At 44.4% G+C, this 23986-nt stretch overlaps 1 protein-coding gene across 2 annotated transcripts in view; it reads left to right on the top strand.

The window, feature by feature from the left end:
• PEX1 (peroxisomal biogenesis factor 1) overlaps positions 1–23986 on the top strand; it is a 729162-nt gene that overhangs the window by 309165 nt on the left and 396011 nt on the right. For both annotated transcript variants that reach the window (XM_069211642.1, XM_069211643.1), the window contains exons 12-14: positions 1316–1486; positions 11735–11889; positions 23741–23930. In XM_069211642.1, the coding sequence (XP_069067743.1) occupies positions 1316–1486; positions 11735–11889; positions 23741–23930 (516 nt within the window). The remainder of the gene's footprint in view (positions 1–1315; positions 1487–11734; positions 11890–23740; positions 23931–23986) is intronic.

The raw sequence follows: 23986 nt of genomic DNA, 5'->3' as shown, positions 1-23986 counted from the left end.
TAGCAAAAATAAAAGTTCAGGCACCCAAGCTCCGGTTTCGGGGTGATCCATCAAGCAAGGACCAAGAGAAAAAGCAGAGCCCCAAAACATTATGATCCCATGTTAATTCCCATAGGAAGCTTCTGTTGCAGATACAGAAAAAACAGCTAAACAGAATTACATCCAAATTTTAGAAAATGCTATATATCTTTACTCCGAAAGCGTGCTTTTTGTGATATGGGGTAAATCCTTTCAGCTGTTTATGAAAAATTTGCATTCAAAGAGGTGCTTGGGTGGGCTTGAAAGGATTTTAAAAAATGTATCTATCTGAACATTTGATTCCCCGTGAACACAAATTGAAAATTGGGTCCTACTGATTGGCTCAGGGAGCTTTTTCTCTTTGGGCTTTTTCGGTACTGCAGTACCAAGGAATCTGATTTGCTGGCCGCAAGAAGAAACAGAATGTTGCAGTAGCCCCTACAGGACTTGATCTTGCTCCTAAATCCCTGAAATGGAAGTGAAAAGTGTACATAAGGGTCTCAAGGATCAAGAGAGGAGGGTCCCAAAGGAGACCCCTCCATAAATAGGGGTGCAGATACTATGCAAACCAGCTCTTGGTACCCCAGTACTCACTGCTGAACCCCGGTGGTACAGATGAAAGCTTCAAACATATAAAAATAAATAAAACTAGCGCCATGAGTGGGGAACGCATGGGCAGATCTGCTGTAAGGGGCTGAGGCACTAAGCTGACAATGGAGGGTACGTGGGAGCGACTAAGGCAGCACCTGGGCAATGGAGGCATCATCCAGACAACAGTGGGCAGCAGGCAGTTGGGACAGCAGACCCTGGGGCCAACCGGCGCTGTGCAGGACAGGTTATGTGCAGTGGGTTGGGCACAGGCCGTTCCTTAAGGTAGCGAGGCAGGAACCTCCACGCTTAGTGATGTGAAGTACCAGAAATGAGACATTTTGATGCTGCACGGGAGACCTAAATTTATTTACACCCTTCTTTTATCTTTACTAGCACTTTTGTTGCCCAGCAGCAACCCCAAACTAAAGACAACTCATTGAATTATCTGTGATTCATGACGCCAGTGCACTTCATATTCCAGTAGATATTTGTGATACCTGTAAATGCAATGAGATCGAATCATCCCAGACTGTAACTCCTTTAAGGATTGCTGTGTGCACTTTTGCTAAGGCACACATTGCCTGATTTACATCCACTGTGATCTTGAATGCTTCTTTATCGTATATTAATTTGTGTGGTAGAATGCCTTCTCTGAAGATTTGGCTGTGCAGGTCTCCTTTATATGAATGTATGTTTTATTCTTCAGGTAAAAGATTTGAAAACATGCGACAAAAACTAGAAGATGTGTTTGCAGAAGCTACGTGGAGGCAGCCCTCAGTCCTTCTACTAGATGACCTGGATCATGTTGTAGGGGTTCCTTCGTCTCCTGAGCTTGAGCAAAGTCCTGAAGCATTTCAAAGCAAGCAGTTTGCACAAGGTAATTGGCACTTGTGATGCATACTGTATTGGGTTCTACTACCTTCTGCAGGCCACAAAATGGGTGCTCCTTAGTTTCCATTCATTATCATCTCTTCTTGTCTGTAATAGGGTACCCATTTTTAGGTTTGTACTGAATGTCACACTAGAGTCATTAATTTCAAACCTCTTATAATGGTTCATATATATGGGGCATGTTGAAATGAACAGCTAAATGTGTTGATGCCAAGGAAAAACGAAGTACTATTGCTAGATTTGCCAGATTTGTGCTTGCTCAGTTTTTGTATTTCTACAATTTAGTTCTAGTGCTGTCACTCCCTACTCCTCTACTATACTTGCTTGGCTTTATGCAGGGGTGGGATTATAATTTTCCTGACTCCTTCTGTGTCTTAGGCACGACAGATAGTATACTAGGCTTGGAAGAAGGTTGCCTACACTCAAAGTAAGATTGACAGCCTGGAGTCTATAATGCATTTAATCAACCTGTGACTAGTGCTGTATGGTAATTGGTCATAATGAAGGCCCCCATGCCATTGATCATTTTGTGAGCTTGGGGCCTTCCATGCAGGAGATGGAGCAGCTTTGCTCTAAACATGCCAGTGCTACATCTAGCGAAACAACAGCAGTAAAGCGGGAAAGAAGTGGACAGGTAAGTAAAGTAAGTAAAAAAAAAAAAAAAGTCCATAATGCTGTAAGGCAGTGGGAACGGGTGCTGGGATTGTGAGTCTGTTTACATGTGTCTGAATGAGCAATTCTGTTTCTGTGCTTGTCTGTGTGTGGGAGAGCATAAATGTGCCTGGTGTGGAGTCCCTCCCACCTAGTAGTGTCCCTCAGTGATCAACATCCTACCTGGTGGCCGCCATGCCATAGGGTTGCCCATTCCATTCATTCTGGAGACCACTTTTGGCATGATGGAGGACAATCAAGACACATTGTAGGCATCATCGTCCCAGGTGCGATACTGTCAACCACTGGCCTTTCTTGGCATGTTAGGAGTTTATTTGGAATAAAAGTGCCCACTGCCAGCCATTGCATGATAGTGTCCATGATAACTACAATAAAATAAGTATAGCCACAATCAAGAACATCCTTAACATTATTCTGGCCGTTAACTAACGGTGGGCATTAATAAAAGTATAGACTAAATAATGCCAAATGTATTACAGTTGCAAATGCTTATTTTACTTGAATATACTTAGAAAAACACTTGCGTAAAATAATTGTCAATGATAAAGTTGAATATGTGTAACAATTAGTTACTGCAAATTCTCACAACATTTTGCACACTAATTGAATGCGAACTGTGCAAAAATGGCCACCTGCTCAAAAAAGTAACAGTTCTTAAATCACAGAAATAGAATAGTCACACATGGCATCTACAGTTGTGGACAATCCCTTAGGAACCCAGATTTTCTGCTGTGATATAATTAATTAATAGGTGCGAAAATTTATTTTTCAAGGCGATAGTCAAGAGGGGGGCAATTAAGAATAATGGTGAAACCGAAAATCCTATGTGTTTGCTGTATACAACATCCCCAACGGTGTTTCTCACCCTATTTATACCAGTGATATTTTATGTGAATGGACATTTGAGTAAATGTGCAATTTATGCGGGGGTGAGTGAGTATTCTCTAGGTGAAAAGTGCCATTTCCACTTACTCTGTATCAAGGGTAAAAAGATCTGCAATATTCGTAGATTTCTAAATCAAATGGACATGAAATTTGACGAATTATACTAATGAAAACGAATTATATGAATAAATCTGCATAGGTTGAAAATTTAATGGGAATCACGTATGGGTATTGTTTTTTATTATAACCGATTTTATTGGGTTATATCTTTGTAGAGCATACATAGGATAACGTATTGCACCAGGCACAAATTATCAGACAATTGTAATGACATATCAACAAATAAATGAGTAGCACATCCTCAATTGTTCGTCAGCATAAGCCCTAACCCATAGAACTACAATTTGCCCCATATTTTAGTGTTTTTATGGGCAGTCCCTGGCCTCAAAGATCGTTTTTTTTTTTTCCTGTTGTGCGCAACATTCCACCTCCCTTCTTCAAGCTGCCAGGATAGGAGGTTGTGGCCTATTTCATGTATATGCTATATCCCTCCTGGCCACCAACGTAGCCATCCCCACCAGCCTCCTATACCCGAGTATCCCCTATGTTCTCCAGCAGAGCTAGTATAGCAAACTTTGGTGTCAGATCTATGGTGTGCCCCAGGACTCTAGAAAGGGTGACCCAGTTCGCTTCCAGAAGTTCGCTATCCCGGAACATTGCCAAACCACATAAAATAAATCAGCAAACGGAGGGAATGGATCATGTATGACATACGGATTACCTATGAAATTTCGATTTTTATTGGTTGCCACTTATTATATTCCCTGATGAAGTCTTATTTCTTAGGACGAAACACGTAGACTGGGCTGAGTATCTTCGTTGAAGAATTAAACTAGACTCCGCACTACTGGCTCCTGTGTATTAATGGATTAAATGAAGAATTAACACAGAATTGGATTTTTCTTACACTACCTGCATATGAATGATTAAAAACGTTTGGTGATTTATGATATCTAATGCGCTCCCCTATTCATTTTGTATTAACAATACTCTTATTCACCCTGACCAGTGGGGCTTCATGCCAGCCGCAGAACCCCCACTGTATCGGTCAAGCACACATAGCTTTGTCCTGAGTCTGTGAATTTCAGGAACCCTGCTATTTCTTGACTTCAAGAAAGCGTTTGATCTGATTCACTGGGCCTTATTGGCGGTATGCTGGAACACATTGCATTTGACTGGAGATTCCGTTCCTTCGCACGACTTCTGTACGCTCACTGTACGGCCTGGGTCTGAGTGAACGACTTTCTATCGGTGTCCTTTGGCATCTGTAGAGGGACCCCTCAGGGCTGCCCCCTTTCTCCCCTCCTATCCACCCTAGCAATTGAGCTGATGCGCTGTGATGCTCAGGTAACCGATTGGGAATGGGGAGACAGCTTTGAGGGCAAAATTGCACCCTAAGCAAATGATGTTCTAGTGATCTTTATGAACCCTGCCAGGTGCCTTAAGTTGCCAAGTCTCAATGAGCAGGCCTCGGGTCTCTGCCTAAACCAAAACAAATACCTCCTAGTGTCGATTCACAGCAACTTTGAGTCAACCTCCTGGCAGGGGTCTATACCAATCCTCTTCCAGAGCTTTAAATACTTAGGCATCACCATAGACCAGGAGCTCGAACTTACACAACACCTGAACCACACCCCACTTCTTAACAAAATGGAAAAAGACCATCACACTGGTGTAACCTTAGCAAAATGATGGCCCTTCCTCGTTTTCTATGTACTCTGCAAAATTTCCCGCTGCTGATCCCGAACTCCAGGTTTATAAGTGGAGCCCCGGAAATCCGCTTTTTCCTCTAGACTGGCAAGCTCCCCCGCATCACCAGGACTCAATACCGTCTCTTGTTTTATGATGGAGGAATAGCGATGGCTGACCTAAAGCTATACTTTTGCATTTCCAAAATACTGGTGGTAAATTAATGGCTTAGCAGAGTGTAGTACGACCAGGCCTACGATGTAGAACTCTCCCTTCTAGGGCTGGACAAGCTGATGGGCCTCCGGAATGGCAACGTGATCCCGAGGAACCTCCCTGAAGTAACCAAATTGGTGTTTTTGTCATGGAGGGTGACACTGCAGGTGTTGGGGAGGGAGGGCAGGCTGACCTAAAAGACTCCCCTTTGGGACGGTTGTTACTTCTGTCACACCGCACAATCAAAACGGTTCACCAGATGTGGCAGGATCAGGCTTCCCCACTCTATGGGACATCTGGAAGGGTAGTCACATGCGCTCCGTCCTGAAATGCAGCTTTACTTTCAGCTCTCTAAGACACAATTTAACCAACAGTTAATCAAAATAGGAGGGAGGGGTCTAGGAGATAGCGAAGGTCCAGTATCCATGCTCCCATCTTATCGTAGTCAAATAATAAAGGCTGGAAGGCAGAGATGGGTAGGTTACAGGCTCAACACCATATGGGACCACTTTTCTCCATAGCTGTGTGCTTTACTCTGCCTAGACCTAACAGTTAACACTGAACTGTTAAACAGGGTTGGAATATACCTTTTCTCGCTGTACCAAAGTAAGTACTAGTCTATTTCGGAATACCTATTCATCACATATCCCATTGAGGTGTAGGGTAGGGATTTATTTGGTCCTGACCAAAACGCAGAAGATCCAGCTGGACCATAAGGCTTCAAACATGTCGACCCAATAACACTCACTGTGAGGCTGTCAAGGTCCATTGAGCGCAAGCAACGGTACTCTGCTTCGTTTTATTTCTGTCAAGGGGACTACTTTATTAAAACTGAGTAGATACCCCTTAGGCAGTTTTAATTCACCTAGCACTTAACCCGGCACGCCACCCTAGACTCACAATACCCCCAAATACATCCATCATTGTGGCATATCAGAAGACCTCTAACAAAGAGCCCCCTTGCAGGCCCCGTTGGGCACTGCAGCACCGGCCCAACGAGGAGCAGCCCAATGATGAAGCATGAAACCCATTAGGGAGCGTGAGGGCTCTATCTTCTGATCATTAGGATTCCCTTCTTTTTGTAGGGTTCAAACTGTCATTAGGTTATCACCTTTTTAAAGGAACAGTCCCTAATTTCACCAACACCTTCAGCTCAGGCATGCACTAGAGGTGTACAAAACAAAACTGGCAAACCTTCCCAAAATCAGCCCTCTCGAGGCCAAGCTCCTGAGGAGGCCACTGCTTGCTGCCCTCCTCGCAGAACTTGGCAGGAGGGGAGCCAGGTCTGGATTATTTTGGAGGGTGTACAAGAAACAAGGTAATGAAGCAGGCTCCCGTTCCCATCATAGGAACTAGGATAGAGGTCTCATGCCTCCAAATCTTGTTTCATGTTCTTAAATAGCAGGAGAATGAGGGCGTGACCAAGCTGTCCTCCAACATTGCCTCTTAACTCTGTTGCAGCCTGGGGAGCGCCTTCTACATATTAATACCCTCCAACCCCACCGCATCTCACTTGCCGGGTCTTAATGGGGACGATGCCAACAGACGTCTGCCCCCGCTCGAACAGATGGCCAACACTTGCAGCTGACTGGAGAGCACCGCTGGCGAACCCTGGGGCCTCGCGGCGGTTATTGAGCGGGTCTCTGATCAAGCACAAGCTGGGCGGTGGCAGTTGCCTCTGGACAGCGATGCCCCCTGAGCAGTATTGACATGGCTCGCAGTGTTGAAAGCGAGGGCTAGGCAGAGCCTATTGAATTTCTTACATGTTAATTGGTTTCATCCTGCGGCATAGCGACAGCCTTCCTCCATAGTTGTTTACCTTAAACTCTGCCATGCGATCCTGAAATGCAATAGAGTGAACTTCACTCTGGGCCCAGCAAAACTCGAAAGTGTCTAAGGACATAACCTTAGCACCTGACGCAGAGGTAGATCTCTATGGAGACGATGATATGCCCAGGCATAGTGGAAAGCCTGGCAGTATTGCAGTGTTGCTGGCATTTAAATTTGGGAAGCTTTAAGTAATAATCTAGCTGGCATGTCTATACTGATTCTGGGCATGCATGCACAAAACTAACCAGAAACAAGGCACACCAGATTTCAGCTGAGCAATGCAGACTCTGAACCATCTGGCACCCATATGGCAGGGTGGGGAAATCAAATTCGTCCCCTCTTGCCAGACCTACATGTAGATGTCACAGGCAGTGGTGTGTATTCCTGTCTAGTAGGAAGCCATGCTGATTGCCTTTAACCAGCATGAAAATCACTGTATGTATTGTGTCCGCAAGAATCCTTGCCAGGATTTTCACTTGGACATTTATTAAAGAGACTGGACAATATGACGCGTATTTGTACAGTGGTGTGTCAGTATTCAGTAGCAAAGCTAATGTGGCACTGCATAAATCGAGCAGTACGGTTTTAGTAGGCATAGTATCATTGTACATTTCCTTTCAAGCGTAGCGTCAACAAGGTATATTTAAAAAAAAAAAAAATAATAATCAAAGGGAACCTTTGGGGCCAGGTGTCTTGTCTGTTGACATGTCCGATATAGTTTGCTGGTTCACCTTCTCTGTTAATAGACCTAGTTCCTCACGCTCCACAGTGAGCATCGTACAAATTACTAGATTTTATATTATTTAGTGTTTAATTTCGATCTGCAAAGGGTTTTATTGTGATCTACAATAATTGGTGAATGGCCGCTATTGCTAATTCCTCAGTAACCTGGAAATTTTCATTGAGAAGTATTGGGGGAGGGGGGCAACCCTGGCCCTGGCCCTACTTCTTCTAGCTAGTGAAGTAGTTTGCCCATCTTAGCACCAGAGTCATAGGTTTTATAATGAGAGCAAGGCAAGTTGCCTGCGCTTTATCCCGCACCTTTTGCTTTAGGGTTAACCCTAGCTTTAGCTAATTGCCTATGGGTGGCGCCTGTGTGCTTGTTCTAGTGGTGGATCTAAGTGGTTAGTTGTGGATCTAAGTGGGCAATTTGGTGTTCAACCATATCTAGTTCCTGCTGTATGTATCCTGTTTTTTCCCTTCGAAAAGAGACGGCCTTTCCCCTAACCACTGTTTTAAAAGCTTCCCAGAGCATGGCAGTACAAGGGACAGACTTAGCATATATCTCAAAGTAGTCTGTAATCTCTTGTCTGAGCAGTTCAGATACCTCATCATCTTTCAGTCACTGGTTTTCTAATATATGCCCCTGGGACATCGATTAAGTATGTGAATTAACTCCACTTGAACTTACAGCCCTCTCAGGAGGGTTGGTGTTCTTGTGACCACACCTGTATCCTACTGGCATCTATATGTAGTATATCCGAAAGGAAAGATACTGAGCAGAGTAAAAGGTGTATTGTCTGTCCTGTACGTGCCGTCTCCTACAGGTGTGTCAGAGCCCAGGGAAGTTTGGCCATTTCGACGGATCCCTAGGTCTATGTACTTGGGCTACGCTTCTCACGTCTAGGCCAGGACTAATTAGAGTTGAAATGCCCTCTTGTGATCAACATTCTGGAAGAGGAGTCCAAGATAGGCTTGCAATTTAAGGTATTGTCTAGAAAGCAAGTAAGGACATATGCTAATGAGTCTATCATTGTCCCTCCAGTGATCCCATCCCTGCTACATATTTAACCAGATCGTCCATTAGAGCGCTCATTACTACAAAGGGGAATGTTTGCACAAGGAGAATGGCTGTCCATGTGAAGCCCAAATGATAGAATCTGGTGTAACAGAATCATCTCTAAAAAGTCACACTATATGCCCAAGAGATGTTTCCTGTAACAAAAAGCAGCAAGAGTGTTTCTTCACACTTTGCATTACTGTCCCCGTCATCTTGTTATTAAGGCCGTTCACATTACATGATATGTGATTTGTCTCCATTGTCATGGTATGGGTTAGGGAGGCAGTGATCCACCTTGGTCCTGGCTTCTATTAGCGAATGTCAGTGTATGAAACAAATCTAATAACCAACTGTATTGGTATGTCCTCCAACTTCCCACCTTCCCATACTTCTGTATAAAAGCATCTATTGCATATATATACTTTTCTCCCCTCACCCATAAAAGATAACTAACTACATTTGTGGCCCCTTGAATGAACATATAGCCCCCTAGGACAACAGAGATATGCCCAGTCTTCCTCAATATCACTGTAATGACGTTTTCAGCTTTCATATGCCTCTAGGACTATATTGAGGGTCATGCAGAAGATTTTTCTTTTTACAAAGCAATCACGATTGGAGAGTTTTCCATGGTAGTCCTCACACCAAGTAGATCAAGGGCTTGATCACAAGCCCCCATCTTCTCCCCCGCATATGGCTTATCAAGGATCTCTTATGCAGAGTACTCCATCCACAACCCCTGTGCCGCTCCCACGTAGGCCCTTCAAACTCTGACATCTCTCTATCCAGATTCTCTGCCACCTCCAGGGATGAGGAGCTACTATTCTTGTGCTCCACCAACATTGCAGCCTTTGCTTCTACTGTTTAGGGTATCTCCCCTTCGGGGGTCCACCAGTGGTGTCATCTGCTCACTGTCAATTTCTCATCTCTTTTTCAGGGATGAAACTCAGCGACCCATACGCAAGCAATTTTCTTAATGTGCCAAACAAGACTTTCTCTTTCTCCTTAGACATTCTCAGGATTAAGTCCGTATCCCTGTATTTCATGAATCTTGCTATTAAAGGTCTGCTGGCGCCACATGGTGTGGCCTTGGGTTACTGGACAGGTGTAGTTTTTTAAATCAGAAAACATGCAGGGCAGAGCTGAGCAGGCCTTCTAATCTACCAGGCATTTCCTTGGTAGGGTGGAGCCCTTGGAGGTCTATTATGAAAGCCCAAGACTGCTCCTGATGCCTCTGTCACTTTCTCCAGCTCCCTGAGGTTAATTGTAGCACGAGTAGGAGGCTTCAAGAGAGAGGGATAGCTAGGTAGATAGAAAGCGATCAGAGAGAGAGAGGATGGATGGATGGATGGGTGGAAAGAGGGAGATTTCCCGAGGAGTCAAAGTGTGCAGGTCTGGTTTCAGCATTTTTGCCAGAGCTGCTTTTGGTTTGGCAGATTGGCCCGTATGCAGAGAGTTCTTCCTCTGTCAGAAAGTTGCACAGCTCTGTCTCATGGAACTTATTGAGCTAGACTCCTCTACTCATTCAGGAAAACCAATGAACCTCACTGTATTGCCGCAGGGTCATTCCTCTGCTTCAACTTGTGTCGATAGATCACTGGAGGCTGCTTTCAGTTGTTGGATGTTATGTGTGTAGGTTCTTGATTGTGTCTGAGTTCAGAGATGCTGCCCTCCACCTCTGTCACTCAGTCCACTGTCTTCCGTAGACCCTAATGTAGCAGGGTCATATCTCTTCCCACCTTACCATTTTATTTCCAGAACCTCTTGAAAAGGCCTTGAGGATTATTTCTCTTGTGAAAGAATCATCTTTTTGTGCCAGTAGTGACCAGTTGGGCCTGCCACAGATGAGATCGGATGTTAAAGCCTTTGTGAATGTTCTGTTTTGGTGTGGAGTACACCATACCCTTGATCAACGCATGGCTATTAGAAAGAACTGCACATCAGACAATCAAATGGTGTCATCTGACACACTCAGCAATGGCCCAGTCATGCCTCACTTATCTATCCTGTGCAAGATGTCCGCAGTTTGATGTGGTCACAGTAAAGGCCACAGAAGTAGTGGTGCATGAGCATCTTTCTGACATGGGCCCCCCAGGATTACATATGAAATCAGGAACCAGGCACAGTGGGGTCCGGGGAACAGCAATGCTGCCAATCAACCCACAACTTTCCCACTGGGCTAAAGGTCTAGCATGGCCTGAGGGTCGAGGTGTGTGCACTGGTGCACCTTTTAATGCTTACGTCCTCTCTAGCCTGTTGTGCGGTCACGTCTAAGCTCAGTTAGTGTGGGAGAATATTTTACTCCTCAAGAGTCCAGCGCCACCTCCTCTGCCCTACTACCTGACCCAGAATGGATGTCTTTGCTGAGGATTCTCCCTGATTCTTCCTGGCCTTTGGCCAAGTAGTCAGTGAAAGAAGGGGGTGGGGAGAATATAGGCCAAGAAATAGGCGCGAGATCGGAGCTCTTATAACTTGTGTCCAGCATGATGGGCATCAGACCACACCCCTTTGGCTTTTGAAATATTTACCCCATCCTTTCACACTATTTGAAAATGCTGGAGCACTCTCAAGTGACCTGTGCAAAATCCTTTCCACTGATATAAAGAATGTACTGGTGTGTGGAATGCTTCAATATATTTCAAAGTGGTGACCGATTACAACAGTAGATCGGAATGTCAATCGATGCTTTTGATGCGCACATTTGCACCGGTGACAACGTCCTTTCATTTTACAAAGAAAATTTGATTCACTGAATTTCCAAGATTTGATTATAAGCAAACGATGTCCTTGATGAAATACGATTTCAAACTTGATGTATAAAAATAAGTGTTAGTTCAAAATGATTGATTTATTTGTACATGAGCTGAGCTGTATGATTGAGCTGGGGGGCTTTTCTGTTGCAGTCACTGTGATTCGATGAAGAACTTCACTGCCCCTCAAGGTCAGGTCTTTTATTTATTAATACTCCTAATAAATTAAGCAAGAATTGTGGCCTATTCAAAAAATTATTTTAATTGTTTTTAAGTCACTGATGTGTTCAAAGTGTTGAAAAGAATACTTTCTGTATAAGAGCAACAAGTGTCTATCTTGTCTTTTTCCGTGCAGTTTTAAAAGACCTGGTAAAAGAAGCTACTTCCAAGGGCAGTTTGGTGGCAGTCATTGCTACCAGCCAGTCAGAGCATTCCCTGCACCCTTCACTCGTGTCTGCACAAGGAACGCATCTTTTTCAATGTTTCAAGTGTATCCATCCTCCAGATCAGGTAAACCTAATGTCACTTTGCATTTACAAACGCACCTTTACACATTTCACTATGTAAACACTTATCTTACGATTTTATACTAAAGCCGCTTTTTAGAGAACTTCTCGTCTCCTGGAAGGAGTGTCAGTCTTCAAATAAGGTTTTCTAGGTATTTTTTGAAAGAAGCAATTCCAGCATGCTTTAGACAACAAATTGTTTCTGTCATCAAGGCCATGACTCTAGTAAACCCCCAAAACCGCCAGTGCAGGCTGCCAGTAAAACAAGACATGCTTTATTAGTTTTGCGTAGCACACTCTACAAGCTAAATTGCCTGTAGCAGCAAGGAACATGAGAAGCAGGTTAACCTGTACTTACTTGACTCCGAGTGGGGAGATGCTTCCTACCATGTGGAAGTTTCATAAAACTCCTAATTAGTTATGTACTCACTATCATCAACATACTTGGTGGCCAATAAAGCAAGATCATATAAATACAGAATAGCGGAGCACTTGATATGTTGGTATCTCTATTTTGTTCCTAGTTCAAATCCTTTTGTGTACCCATCAATACACCACAGTATATGCTACACTTTGAATTGTTACAATAATTTGAGAACACTAAAACACAAATTCACTTCAGACATTCGGGTACAGGAGATTTTTCTTTTACTAGAACCCAACAGGACTCTCTGAAAAGCCCGAGTGCAGTGCTGGCCCCAGAGAACTCTTCCTTCTTTTTTTTGCTGCCGGGGGCCCTTTCGGGTTAGAACATAGCAAATGCGACTTGTGATGAGGGCCCCTCTGGCAGATACTGGGCCTGCTGCAGGGATACTTACTCCTCTCATGGTACTGGATTCTGAGCCTGCTGAGTGGCAGTGAAGGTGCCAGGCCTCGCCAGTGGAAGCCCACTAGCGCATCTCCTTCATCGTCCTCCAGTCTAATTCCACCCCTTAACCCACCCCACTCTTTCCCCCACCTCTCCAGTCTCTGAATTTGCCTTGCTCAGCCTCTGGGTCCTAACTGCTAATATGGGACAACAAGCTACTCATCTGGCTGGGGGTGTACTTGATCTTGTGACGTCTGGACCTGGATGGAAATGCAGGCTTCCCCCCTTGTAAATGACACGTAACCTCCCCACAACAATATGCGGAGGGCCAAATCCTCCTGAGACAGCTCTGTCATGTCTTTTATAGTCCAAGCATTCTCCTGCGATCTTGACTAAGGGGGTTTGGGGGAGGGAGGGGGGGGGACTCATCAACACAAGCCCCAGGAGTATATGGACAAAATATTTATAGGACATTAAACACAATATTTGCTCCCTTAAAGCAAGTTTCAACAGCTGCATGAAAGATCTCTGTAGAGAAATCAGAGGTGAGCAGAAGGGTAGATGACCTTGAGGACATCATGGACTTTCACACGGAGGACCAAGAGGTGCTCTGGTGCCCGCCAGATGCTTTGGAGCACCAACAGATTGAACTTCAGGCCAAAAAGGAAGATTTGAAGAACAGCAGCCGCAGAAATAATATCTGCATCCGGGGAATCCCTTGGGTGTGGAAGGAGAGGACATCATGGCCTTCACAAGACACTTACTCCAAACCATCCTGGGGGGTCGGGGGGTTTGGAGCAACTATCCCTGATCCTGGACAGAGCCCATAGCATTGCAACTCTGGAAACCCAGACACTACCCCAAACACTCTAACCAGGGTCCGCTTGTTCCAGGAGAAAAAGGTTATTCAGAGGTTGGCTCAGGGTAAAGCAGTCCTAGTCTTTTGCGGTCGCACTCTGCAAATCTTTCAGGACCTTCTCTCCTCTCATTCTTAAGGAGCGTAGGGACTTTAAACTGGTCACAGGGAAGCTATGGTAACAGGGGCTCAAGTATCAATGGACCCATCTTTTTAGTCTTCTCTTCCAGTGGAAAGACAAACAACAACTGGTGCGGTCACTGACTGAAACCAAATGCACATTGGGCCTGCCTGAGGGAACCCTGGACCGGGATTCTTCACTCGCCACCCTGGAGGAGCAGAATGGATGTGCCCGACCTGGAGCACGATTGTCAGATGTGGTCGTCACCGCGGTGCTGAGGCGAGAGCCGTGTGACCTGCAAAAGAGGACATTATATCTCACTTGAACATGAAGCAGGAATGCTGTCAGCCCTCTGTGGGCAATGCTTGACTGTCTTTAGTGTTGACTGCACCTGCCTTCCTCCATATGCTTGAGCACATTGCCATACTAACTTTATTCTTTCTTTCGCAGGTCCTGCTGTCTCGGGCAGGGTTCATAAGGTTTTCCTTTGTTGTACTTCGATCTGTGTGATTGACTGTGTTGCCGAGTCATACGCTTAGGTATTTGCCACTTGCACCTCTTTTTCTGTTTTTCCCTCATCCCACTAGGGCTACACTCCACTTGAGGTGACACCTCTTCAGATCTTGATGGGGCTTCTCATCAGTCTGCTGATTGGAGGGCCTTGCAATGTTGGGCCCTATTTGCCCATTAGTTTTGTTTTGGTTTTTGGTCTGCCTTGCACATGCTCCTACATGCTCACCTGAGGGGCAGGTTACGAGACTGAGGGTCTTCGTCCCCCTTGGATCTGCCCGCATAGTTCGGCAGAACTGGTACCGCTACCTCAGTGTCACACTTGCACTAGGTAGGATAGGGGGACCCGGACTAGAACTAGACCTCAATCTCTGAATGTGAAGGGGCTTAACTCACCCAGTAAGTGGAGCAGCTATGGCACTACCTTCTTCAACAGGACCCCAATATAATTTTTTTTTACAGGAGACTCATTTGCTCAGGGAATACTGTCACCGCATGTCACATCCAAGATACCATCCTAATATTGGGTGTATACAGAGTCTAAAACATTGGAGGTAGCTGTCCTTTTGAAAGGGGGCTTCTTTACTAAGTTGACACATTTAGTCAGCGATCCGGGAGGGCGTTTTCTGGTAGTGATAGTAGAGCCCGTTCTACACTGACCCTCCTCACCTATGTGTCCCGAATCACACCCAGGACTCCTTTCTCTGCAAAGTACTCAAGGGCCACCTTGGTTTGTCTCAGGGGGAGGTGGTTGTGGGAGAGGGCTTCAACTTAGTCTGAGATCCTGCGCTTGATAGGAATACTGCACACTTCCACCTGTCCTATTCCTGCATCCATTACATATTCCTCACATATTCTGTCCTGTGCGACCTAGAATCTGTACATGCACACATAGAATTGACTTGGTCCCGCTGGGCGGGTAAGCAGCGCTCTCCCCCCTCGCTGGCTTCTTATCCTCCCCCCACCTCCAGCTCCTGTGTGACCTGGTGGACAGACCTGCTATTCAGGATGCAATCCAGGAGTGCTTTGAACTTAATGCTTTACCAGACATCCCACCTCACATGCTTAGGGACGACTTTAAGGGTTCTCCCTTGCAAAAGCCAGATCACGTGAAGTGTGCTTATTTGAAACTAAACTCACAGAAGAGATTTGTGCATTGGAGGGTGTTGATAAGCAAAACCCCTTGGGGTGTAATAACTGCAGCTTGCGCAGCTGCGAGGACAGTCGCGAGCTCATCAGGTTAATGGAATGGAACAATCTCACTTAGCACTTAAGCAAAAATACTATGATGAAGGTGGTAAATTTGGCACGCTGTTGGCCCGTACACCGTGCCACTAGTACACTTGCTCTAACATTACCACACTACACACAGAAGCCCCTTGTGGCACTATTCGAGAATCAGATAAACAGTAGGCCTTCCAGGCCTACCTCCGGGCACTCTACACTGGATGGGGGGTTGAATCAAGCTGCTATCCACTCATACTTTCAGGACTGCCTTTGCACGCCCTTAGAACCACAGCCTTCCCAAGACTTGAAAGTGTTCTTTTCTGCTGCAAAACTTAAAAAAGCTCTCTGTGGGGAACATCCAAGGCCGCCTGCCGGTCGCTTTCTACAAGGTTTTTTTTTTTTTTTTTTTTACCCCTACTTGAAGGAACACCTGCTCTGGTTAATTAACTCCCTCACTCATAGTACTGGTTTCACAAGCACGATGTCAGTGCCAGATATCCTACTAATCCTTAAAACTGGCAAAGACCCTACCCATTGCTCTTCCTACAGGCCGATTGCGTTACTAAATAGTGACTCCAAGATGCTCGCCCATCATTTAGAGGCTATATTGCCTGGCCTGATCGACCCTGATCAGGTGGGCTTCATCTAGCAACAGCAGGGCCCGGACAACACCGAACACCTTGCCCACCTGGTAGAAAAGGCCCATATGCACAACATTCCTTCCCTGTCTTTAGACGGCCTTCTTGTGGGCAGTCGTCATCAAGATACGTCTGGGTCCCATCATGCTTAGCAAAATCATGGCTTCATACGCCACGCTAACAGCCACAGTCCAGATAAACTGCTATATTACCACACCCATTCTGCTTCAGAGAGGCGCCTGGCAGAGCTGTTCCTGGTCCCCACTACATTTTGCTATGGTTGTGGAACCGTTGGTGATTTGCCTTCATCAGGCTCCGGACATTGTGGTAGTATCTTTCGGAGGACGGGAACACAAGGTTCTGCTCTATGCGGATGACAACTGATGACCCTGATGGAACCTGTATCCATCCTTTATAGCAGTGGTGCAGAACTTGCAGGAGTTTGAACTAGTCTCGGGCTACAAGATCAATATGACCACTTTGCAGGCTCTTAATCTTACCATCTTTCCACAACATCTTGCGTGACTGCAGGTACTGGCTCCTTTTCAGTGGGCTACCCACTCCATCCAGTACTTGGGCCTTACCATTACTAGCTCCTTGCAGACCTGGACCCGAGCTAATTGACCACGTTACAGCAGGGCCCTATTTGAGGATCTGCACCAAAGGAAGTCATTGCATGTATCCTTGCTGGGCTGAGTGAACGTGTTAAAAATTAATATTCTGCCCCACTTGGACCTCCCAATGCCCATCCCAGCAAAGGACACCCGCTATATGCAAAGATCTTTGTTCCTTCATCTGGAAAGGGAAATGACCCCACATCTCTTAATACACTGCTCATGCTTCCCAGACATCGTGGCAGCCTGGCCTGCCCCAATCTTCTGAACTACTATTGAGCAGTCCATCTACACTTTATTTCTGAATGGGTGGATAGAGTGAGTGAAAAACGTTGGATCCATATGGACTGAGCGATGGTCTGTAGGACACTCTGGGACTTGGCTTGGCTCCCGAAGTGCCATCGCCTTCTTAGTGCTCATCTGGCGACCCCCCCCCCTACCTGGATGGTGCGGGAGATATGAGACTGGGTGGCAGTTGTGGAGGGCTTGACCACATTTCCTTCCCGAATACCCCTGTAGCTCGCAACCCCGATTTTACGCCTAGGCTTTGCTTGGGGTCTTTCCCCGACTGGGATAAGGGTGAATGTGGGATACTGCAGGATCTCTTCCAAGGGCAGCTAATCAAATTCCTTGAGCAGTGCAAGTCCGATTTCAGTATTCCTGACAAAAAAAATAGGAGTGTCAGCTACGGAAGGCCACATCCTTAAACTTGCACTTTCCTTTTAAGTGCCTTTCTGTGAGGTTCAGACCATTAGTTTGTAGGTTGAAAAGTCTTTAATTCCAGTTAACTAACAAACATACATACAAACAAACACAATGCTTACACTCTCTCCCCCCACCCCACGAACGACAAATACCAGATGCGGGCTTTTAGCTGTAAACTGGTGGGAGCAGTAACCTAAAACAGAATCAACCCTTTCAAACTCCGATGTACTCCAAAGGCTTCATTTTATAGAAAGTGATATCCGTGTTTTCATTCAATATACCTCTCTTCGTTTCATCAGTATTAAATTGTGAAAACTATGCTTTGCATGAAAGGTTTATGTTCCTAGAGTTCGTGCCATCTGACAAAAAGAAAGAGTGAAAACTGTGAACAACAAGCAATGGCAAAGCCAATCGTTCTAGGCAATGCCAGAGGTATTGCCATTGTCAATGTGGGATGCATAGCTGAAGCTGTCTGGACCTCATGCCTCGAAAGCGTTCACCAGAGAAACCCATATCTGAATTGCACTATTACCTACACCTAAAAATTAGTATACAGGATACAAAATCCAACCAGAGACAATGGACCTAATCCCTTTGAGCCTTGAGAAACACCAATAACTTGAATCATGGCACCAAAGAAGGCGTCTGATTCTCTAAGGAGACGTTACAGTGTTACAAACAAAGATTATATTCCTAGAAAATACACATCAATCCGTGTACCTTATTTTTCAAGAATGTTGAGGACATAAACTTTGGATCAAGAGGCTTTAAGTTCTTTTTTGATTGCTGTTACTACAAGTCTAAAAAGTACATTACATATTTAGACTGATTTTATAATGCAAAGTCCACAGCGATACTGCGATTTCACAAGTTAGGTATGCCAAACAACCAACTCGTAAATTGCATGCAATGGCTAATTGCGCATAAAATGTGAACTGACAACTTATTTAAATGTTATCCTTAGAATCTACAGGAAAACAGTCATAATATAAAGGATATAATACATGGTAAACTACGTCATTGGTAAAAGAATGTAAATAACCCAAAAACGGCATGTGGCAAACTATTTCCAGACATTATCCTAATGCGTTGCCGCACAGCTGTCAATCTGACTACGGTCATGTGTTCTACCTTCAGCCTTTTGGTGCTTTTTAGCCAGCAGAGCTCACCATTCTGGGACTTGTAGTTTAGAGTGTCCCCAAGTAAGGGCTCCAAAGTCTCAGCACCTGAAGTGCTGTTAGTGTCAAGTCCAGGACTGAGTACTGGTGTGAGACCTGACATGGGGCAACTGTGACTGTCTTGTAGAGGCAGTTCAGGAAGACATTCATGAGACGCAATACAGATTGTTCAGCCGAATCACACATTCATAAAATTCTACAGAAAAGACAGCTGTGAGCAGTGCATTTCAGGCTTATTTGATTAGTCATCGCTTTATGAAAAACAGACATATGATACCATAAAGGTCACTTCCAGGTCACCACCAGCTTTTCTCAAAGGCTCAAGGCCACTGAAGTTCCAGTGATTAGAGAAAGGGATATGTTAGACCTGGCCCTTTTTGCAAGATCATCCCCAAACTTCTTGCCTCCTTCCTCCTATTTTGTCTGACCAGTTTTTGTTGACGTTAGGACTCTGGGCACTTTACCACTGCTAACCAGTGCTAAAGTGCATATTCTCCCTATATAAATTGTATTGGTGATTGGTTTATCTATGATTTACATATTTGATTTACTAGTAAGACCCTAGAGGTGCCCCTGGCCTGTAAATCAGGGCCCGTAAATCAAATGGTACTAGTAGGCCTGCAGCACTGATTGTGCCACCCACATGCGTAGCCCTGTAAACACAACACATACCTACCACTACAGTGTCTGCATGTGCAGTTTAACCTGCCAATTCGACCTGGCAAGTGTACCCACTTGCCAAGCCCAAACCTTCCCTTTTTGTACATCTCAGGCACCCCTAAGGTAGGCCCTTGTTTCCACATGGGCATGGTGCAGTGTATGTTAAAGGTGGGACATGTACTGATGTGTTTTACATATCCTAAAAGTGAAATACTGCCAAATTCGTTTTTCACTGTTGCGAGGCCTATCTCTCTCATAGGTTAATATGGGGGCTGCCTTGAAATGTTTATAAGTGCAGTTTGTCTTCGGGAGCAGATAGAGATATGGAGTATGGTTTCTCTGAACTCACAACTTAAAAATACATCGTTTGGTAAAGTTGTTTTTTAAATAGTCTGTTTGAAAACCCCACTTTTAGAAAGTGGGCCTTTTCTTGCTTAAACCATTCTGTGACTGTAACTGCTTGTGTATTCCCTGTCCGGGTCAGACTGACAGTTGGGCTGTTTGTGAATCCCCTCTAGACAGTGACACAAAGGAAGCTTGGGTGTAGCCTGCATATCCTGAGGGGCCATCTGGGCTAGAGTGGAGGGAGGAGTTGTCTCTTACACCTAAATGGAGCTGTGCCCACACTCGTGCAATCCAATCTCCAACCCCTTGGTGTGTGTCTGGAACCAGGCCTGGGCAAGGTGGGATCTTGTGAACTACAGACACTTTCCTTTGAAGTTTGCCTACTTCAAAGGCATAAAGGGGTACAAGTAGTGGACCCAAAACCCCACATTAATAGATTTTCCTCTGGAATCAAGAGGAACCACTGCCAAGGAGAAGAGCTGCGGAGAAGTGCTGCCCCTGCCTGTGACTGGGCTTTGGCTGGCTATACTGCAGTTGCTGCTTCTGCCTGAGGAAGGGGACAAAGACTTGACTTTGTGATATATTCCTGCTTGTGAAGAATCTCCAAGGGGTTGGACTGAGCTTGCCTCCTGTTTTGAAGTCGCAGGGCCATCAAAGACTCGCCCTACCACCACCTGTACTCTCTGCTGAGACTCCTCCCTACCAAGTGGTGACCTATCCAGTTCCTGGTCCTTTGAAAGGTGAAGTTGGTAGAACAAGGACTGAAATCCATGCACCGGGAGCCGTGTGAGGAAATTTTTGACGCACCACCTGCAATGCGGCTGTCAAAGCGTTGTGCCTCACGGCTGATTTACACGCATCACCAGCATTGCGGCTGGAGAAATGATGCAACACCCACTTGCAGCTGCTGAAAACGACGCAAATCCCATGCACTGCGGTTTTCCAATACCGTGCGGCCGGATGTCACACATCTCTGGGCGTCAAAATCATAGTGAACCTGCGCGGATCTAATGTGCCCTGTCTGGAAATTGACGCATCGCTCTCTTGCGGGAGAATAAAACAACACATCGCCTACCCGACTGTAGAAGAAACGATGCACGGCCTCACTTGCGAGTAAGGAATTGACTCATCACTGACTTTTCCGACACACACTCATCTGTGCGGCTCTGTTTTTTACACAAACCAGGTACTTTGTGTAACGTTTCCATTGTTTTCTCTGCAGTAAGACTCTTATTCTTTTATGAAAATTCATAGCTTGACTTGTGTATGTTGGATTTTTGTCGTTTTAGTCTGGTTTGATTTAGATAAATATTGCCTATTTTTCTAAACTGGTGTGGTGTCCATTTTGTAGTGTTTTCACTGTTTTACTGTGTGTTTTGGTACACATACTTTACACATTGCCTTTGAGATAAGCCTGACTGCTGGTGCCATTCTACCAGGGGTTGAGAAGGGGTTATCTTAAGTGTTTATCTCCATTACCCTGACTAGAGTGAGTGTCCCTGCTAGGACAGAGTGCAAACTGATTGCCAACCAGAGACCCCATTTCTAACAGGATGTTTCTCATTTTCGAAACGCAGATTAAAGAGCATGAATAGTGCAATAATAATGTGTCTTTTTATAGTTCTGAACACAGCACATTTACCCTTACATTTACAAAGCACTTTGTGAACGCTCAGTCTTCTGAAGGCTCACACGTGAATGAAGAGTGCATTGGAATTGATTGGTGACCTGGTATATGAGGAGGAATGATATTTTAAAATTAGATATGATCTCCTCATAAGTAGACAAGTAAAAGAAGTGAAGAAGTCTGAGGATATATTTAAGGGACTCCCATCGTACTAGTCCTGAAGAAGACCCATTGTGGAGCTGGGATTTGGCCCAAGGTATAGAGGGGTCGAAACATCAACGGATATATAATAGTCTGGATTGGTTTCTGCAGAGGATCTTTGGAGGATTAAAGGAATTGATTTAGACTCTCTGAGGATTTGGAATGGAGTTAATGCAGCAAACAGAAAAGAACCAACCAACTGTGTTTAATGTTTTTTGTATAGGTTTTTGATTCATTGGAATATGCATTCTTCTTTCTATCTATCACGAGCACTTTTTCTCACACCATCTGTCCTTTGGTGTGTTGTTTTACTAGATGGGTTGTCAATATAGGATGAATATATTACATTGATATTTATGTACAAGTAAATAAAAGAATATATATATTTATATGAATAAATATTTTTTTTGTTTTTCACCTATGTTGTTTTATGATATATAATTAATTTGTTGATCTTTCCCCGTTAGGGCATTGTTGTATGTAATGATTATCTTCTACCCAGCCCGATCGGGTTTTTGGGTTACCTTCTGTGGTTTATACATCATGATTAAACAGCACGAAAGTGAGAGCAGGAAAGGGAAGCCAGTGAGGGGAGGTTAGCTAAACAAAAGTGAGAATATGGAGGGCAGCAGAGATTACAGCATAATGAGCCCAGGCCGGAGGTAAGAGCAAGAGCAAGAGCTAGGGTGAAAGGAATACTTGGCATTCACTCACTCCCAAGAATGCCGTCTGTAGAAATGACTACTCTAAAGCCAGCGGTCAGAACGAGAGCGCCACTCTGTTCTTTTAAAAAATTGTATAGGTGCATACAATGCACACTGGAGCGTAAAGTGGTGGAAAACACAAGTGCTCCTGTTAAGTGCTGTAAATAGAAACTAGGGCTTGAACCCACATGACAAGCTGAGGTGAGGTGGCTTAATGCAGCGCAATCAGGAAACAAATAACTGCGAGTTAAAACAGTAGCATACGTGAAAAGCGCTCTTACAGAAATAAAGGAGTTCCTAAAGACTGCCCTAAAATAGCTACCGGGTATGTTTATCAGTTCTTTGTCACTGTGCTCAGGGAGGGCTAAGGTGGGGAAGGGGCATGACACATGCATGCAATGGACCAATAAGGAGAAGGAATGACAAACCGACATGGGCGCGTCATATGCGCCGTCTAGAGCAGAGACCTGAAATTTCAGCCCACATTATCAATATATCTATTCCCTAAAATCTTCAACTGGGCCATATGTTGAGGAGTCAGAGTGGCGTTAAGAATAACTAACATAAAAAGATACAAGTCGAAGTTTTGGATATGCTATTTGATTAGGAATTTCTACTAAACCAGAATATCTTTTTTTTTTTTAACTAACCCATAGTCAGAAATGCTGTATTCCATATTTTGAGTTAATTTAGATAATTGTTTGTGAACCCCAGAGTACATGTATTTATCAATGTATCTACATTTTGTAGCACACACCAGACAAACAGACGACCTCACCGAGGAGTTTGAAGTAGATGTTGAATAGAGTTTAGAGAGATCCTCAACATGATACAGGAGTAGAGGAGAATACATGAATATTGTGTTATTGAGGAAGCATTCAGGCCATTTGAGGACAGGGTGTGGTATTCCATTGTAAGATTGAAGTCATCGTAAAAGAATGTTGTGGTGCAGAGTATCAAATAGTGCTGAACGAATTACTAGGCGAAGAAAGTACTTATGTGAGTGTTAATTAAATGGGAGAGCTCTATAACCAATAACAGTCTACAAGTCGAATTTAAGCATCCAGCCAGTTAACTTTATATTGAACTTGTTCTCTAAGTATTTCACTTATCTGAGGTAGATTTAGATTGAAAGAGTTCCTTTCACAAAGGCATACAAATTAGAGGTAATTAGAGGTTCTATAATAATAAGGTAGCATCATTGTCTTAAGGAAATCCTGGGTGTAAAAAAAAAAAAAAAAAAAAAAAAAAAAACTTGCGTATGGTTACCAACTTGACCCCACATCTCCAGAGAATTTAGTGCTGTGATGTTGTCTGTTGCCTCAATTGATGTAAGCCATCACTAGAAGTGCCAGAATGTATTAGTTTAAGACAAAACTCTGGACTGAAGCCTGGTGTGCTTTACAGATATGTCCCCTTACGGCACTTCCTCAAAACTGTGTAGCTATATTGTTAGAGAGACAACCTACTAAACATACCCTGCAACAACGTTTTCCATTTTGTTATATTCAGCAATATAAGGAGCGGAAAGTTATCAGGGATTGACCCTTTAAGTATGTTAAGCTGGCATTCAGAAGCAAGAGGTTTCTGAGCAGCTGAATATTACCTAATTGTAAATGTTATCCTCCGACGTGAATTTGTTTTTCACCTTTGTTGTCCAGGAGCAAAGATTTGACATTCTGCGTTCTGTGATACAAAACAAGCTGAATACGAACATAAACCATTTCCCAGACCTTGATCTCCACTTTCTTGCAAGGGAAACTGAAGGTTTTGTGGCCAAAGACTTTACAATGCTGGTGGATCGAGCTGTACACTACTGTGTTTGTAACAGGAGAACATGCACAAGAGAAGGTACGTTATTGTTTTTTTAGAACGTTTTAGAGAAATATTGTTTTGCAGTTTCGCTG

The sequence above is a fragment of the Pleurodeles waltl genome, chromosome 10 (assembly GCF_031143425.1).
Source record: "Pleurodeles waltl isolate 20211129_DDA chromosome 10, aPleWal1.hap1.20221129, whole genome shotgun sequence".
Taxonomy (NCBI): domain Eukaryota; kingdom Metazoa; phylum Chordata; class Amphibia; order Caudata; family Salamandridae; genus Pleurodeles; species Pleurodeles waltl.
The sequence above is the reverse complement of the archived record's forward strand: the minus strand, read 5'-3'. Positions and strand labels throughout refer to the sequence as shown.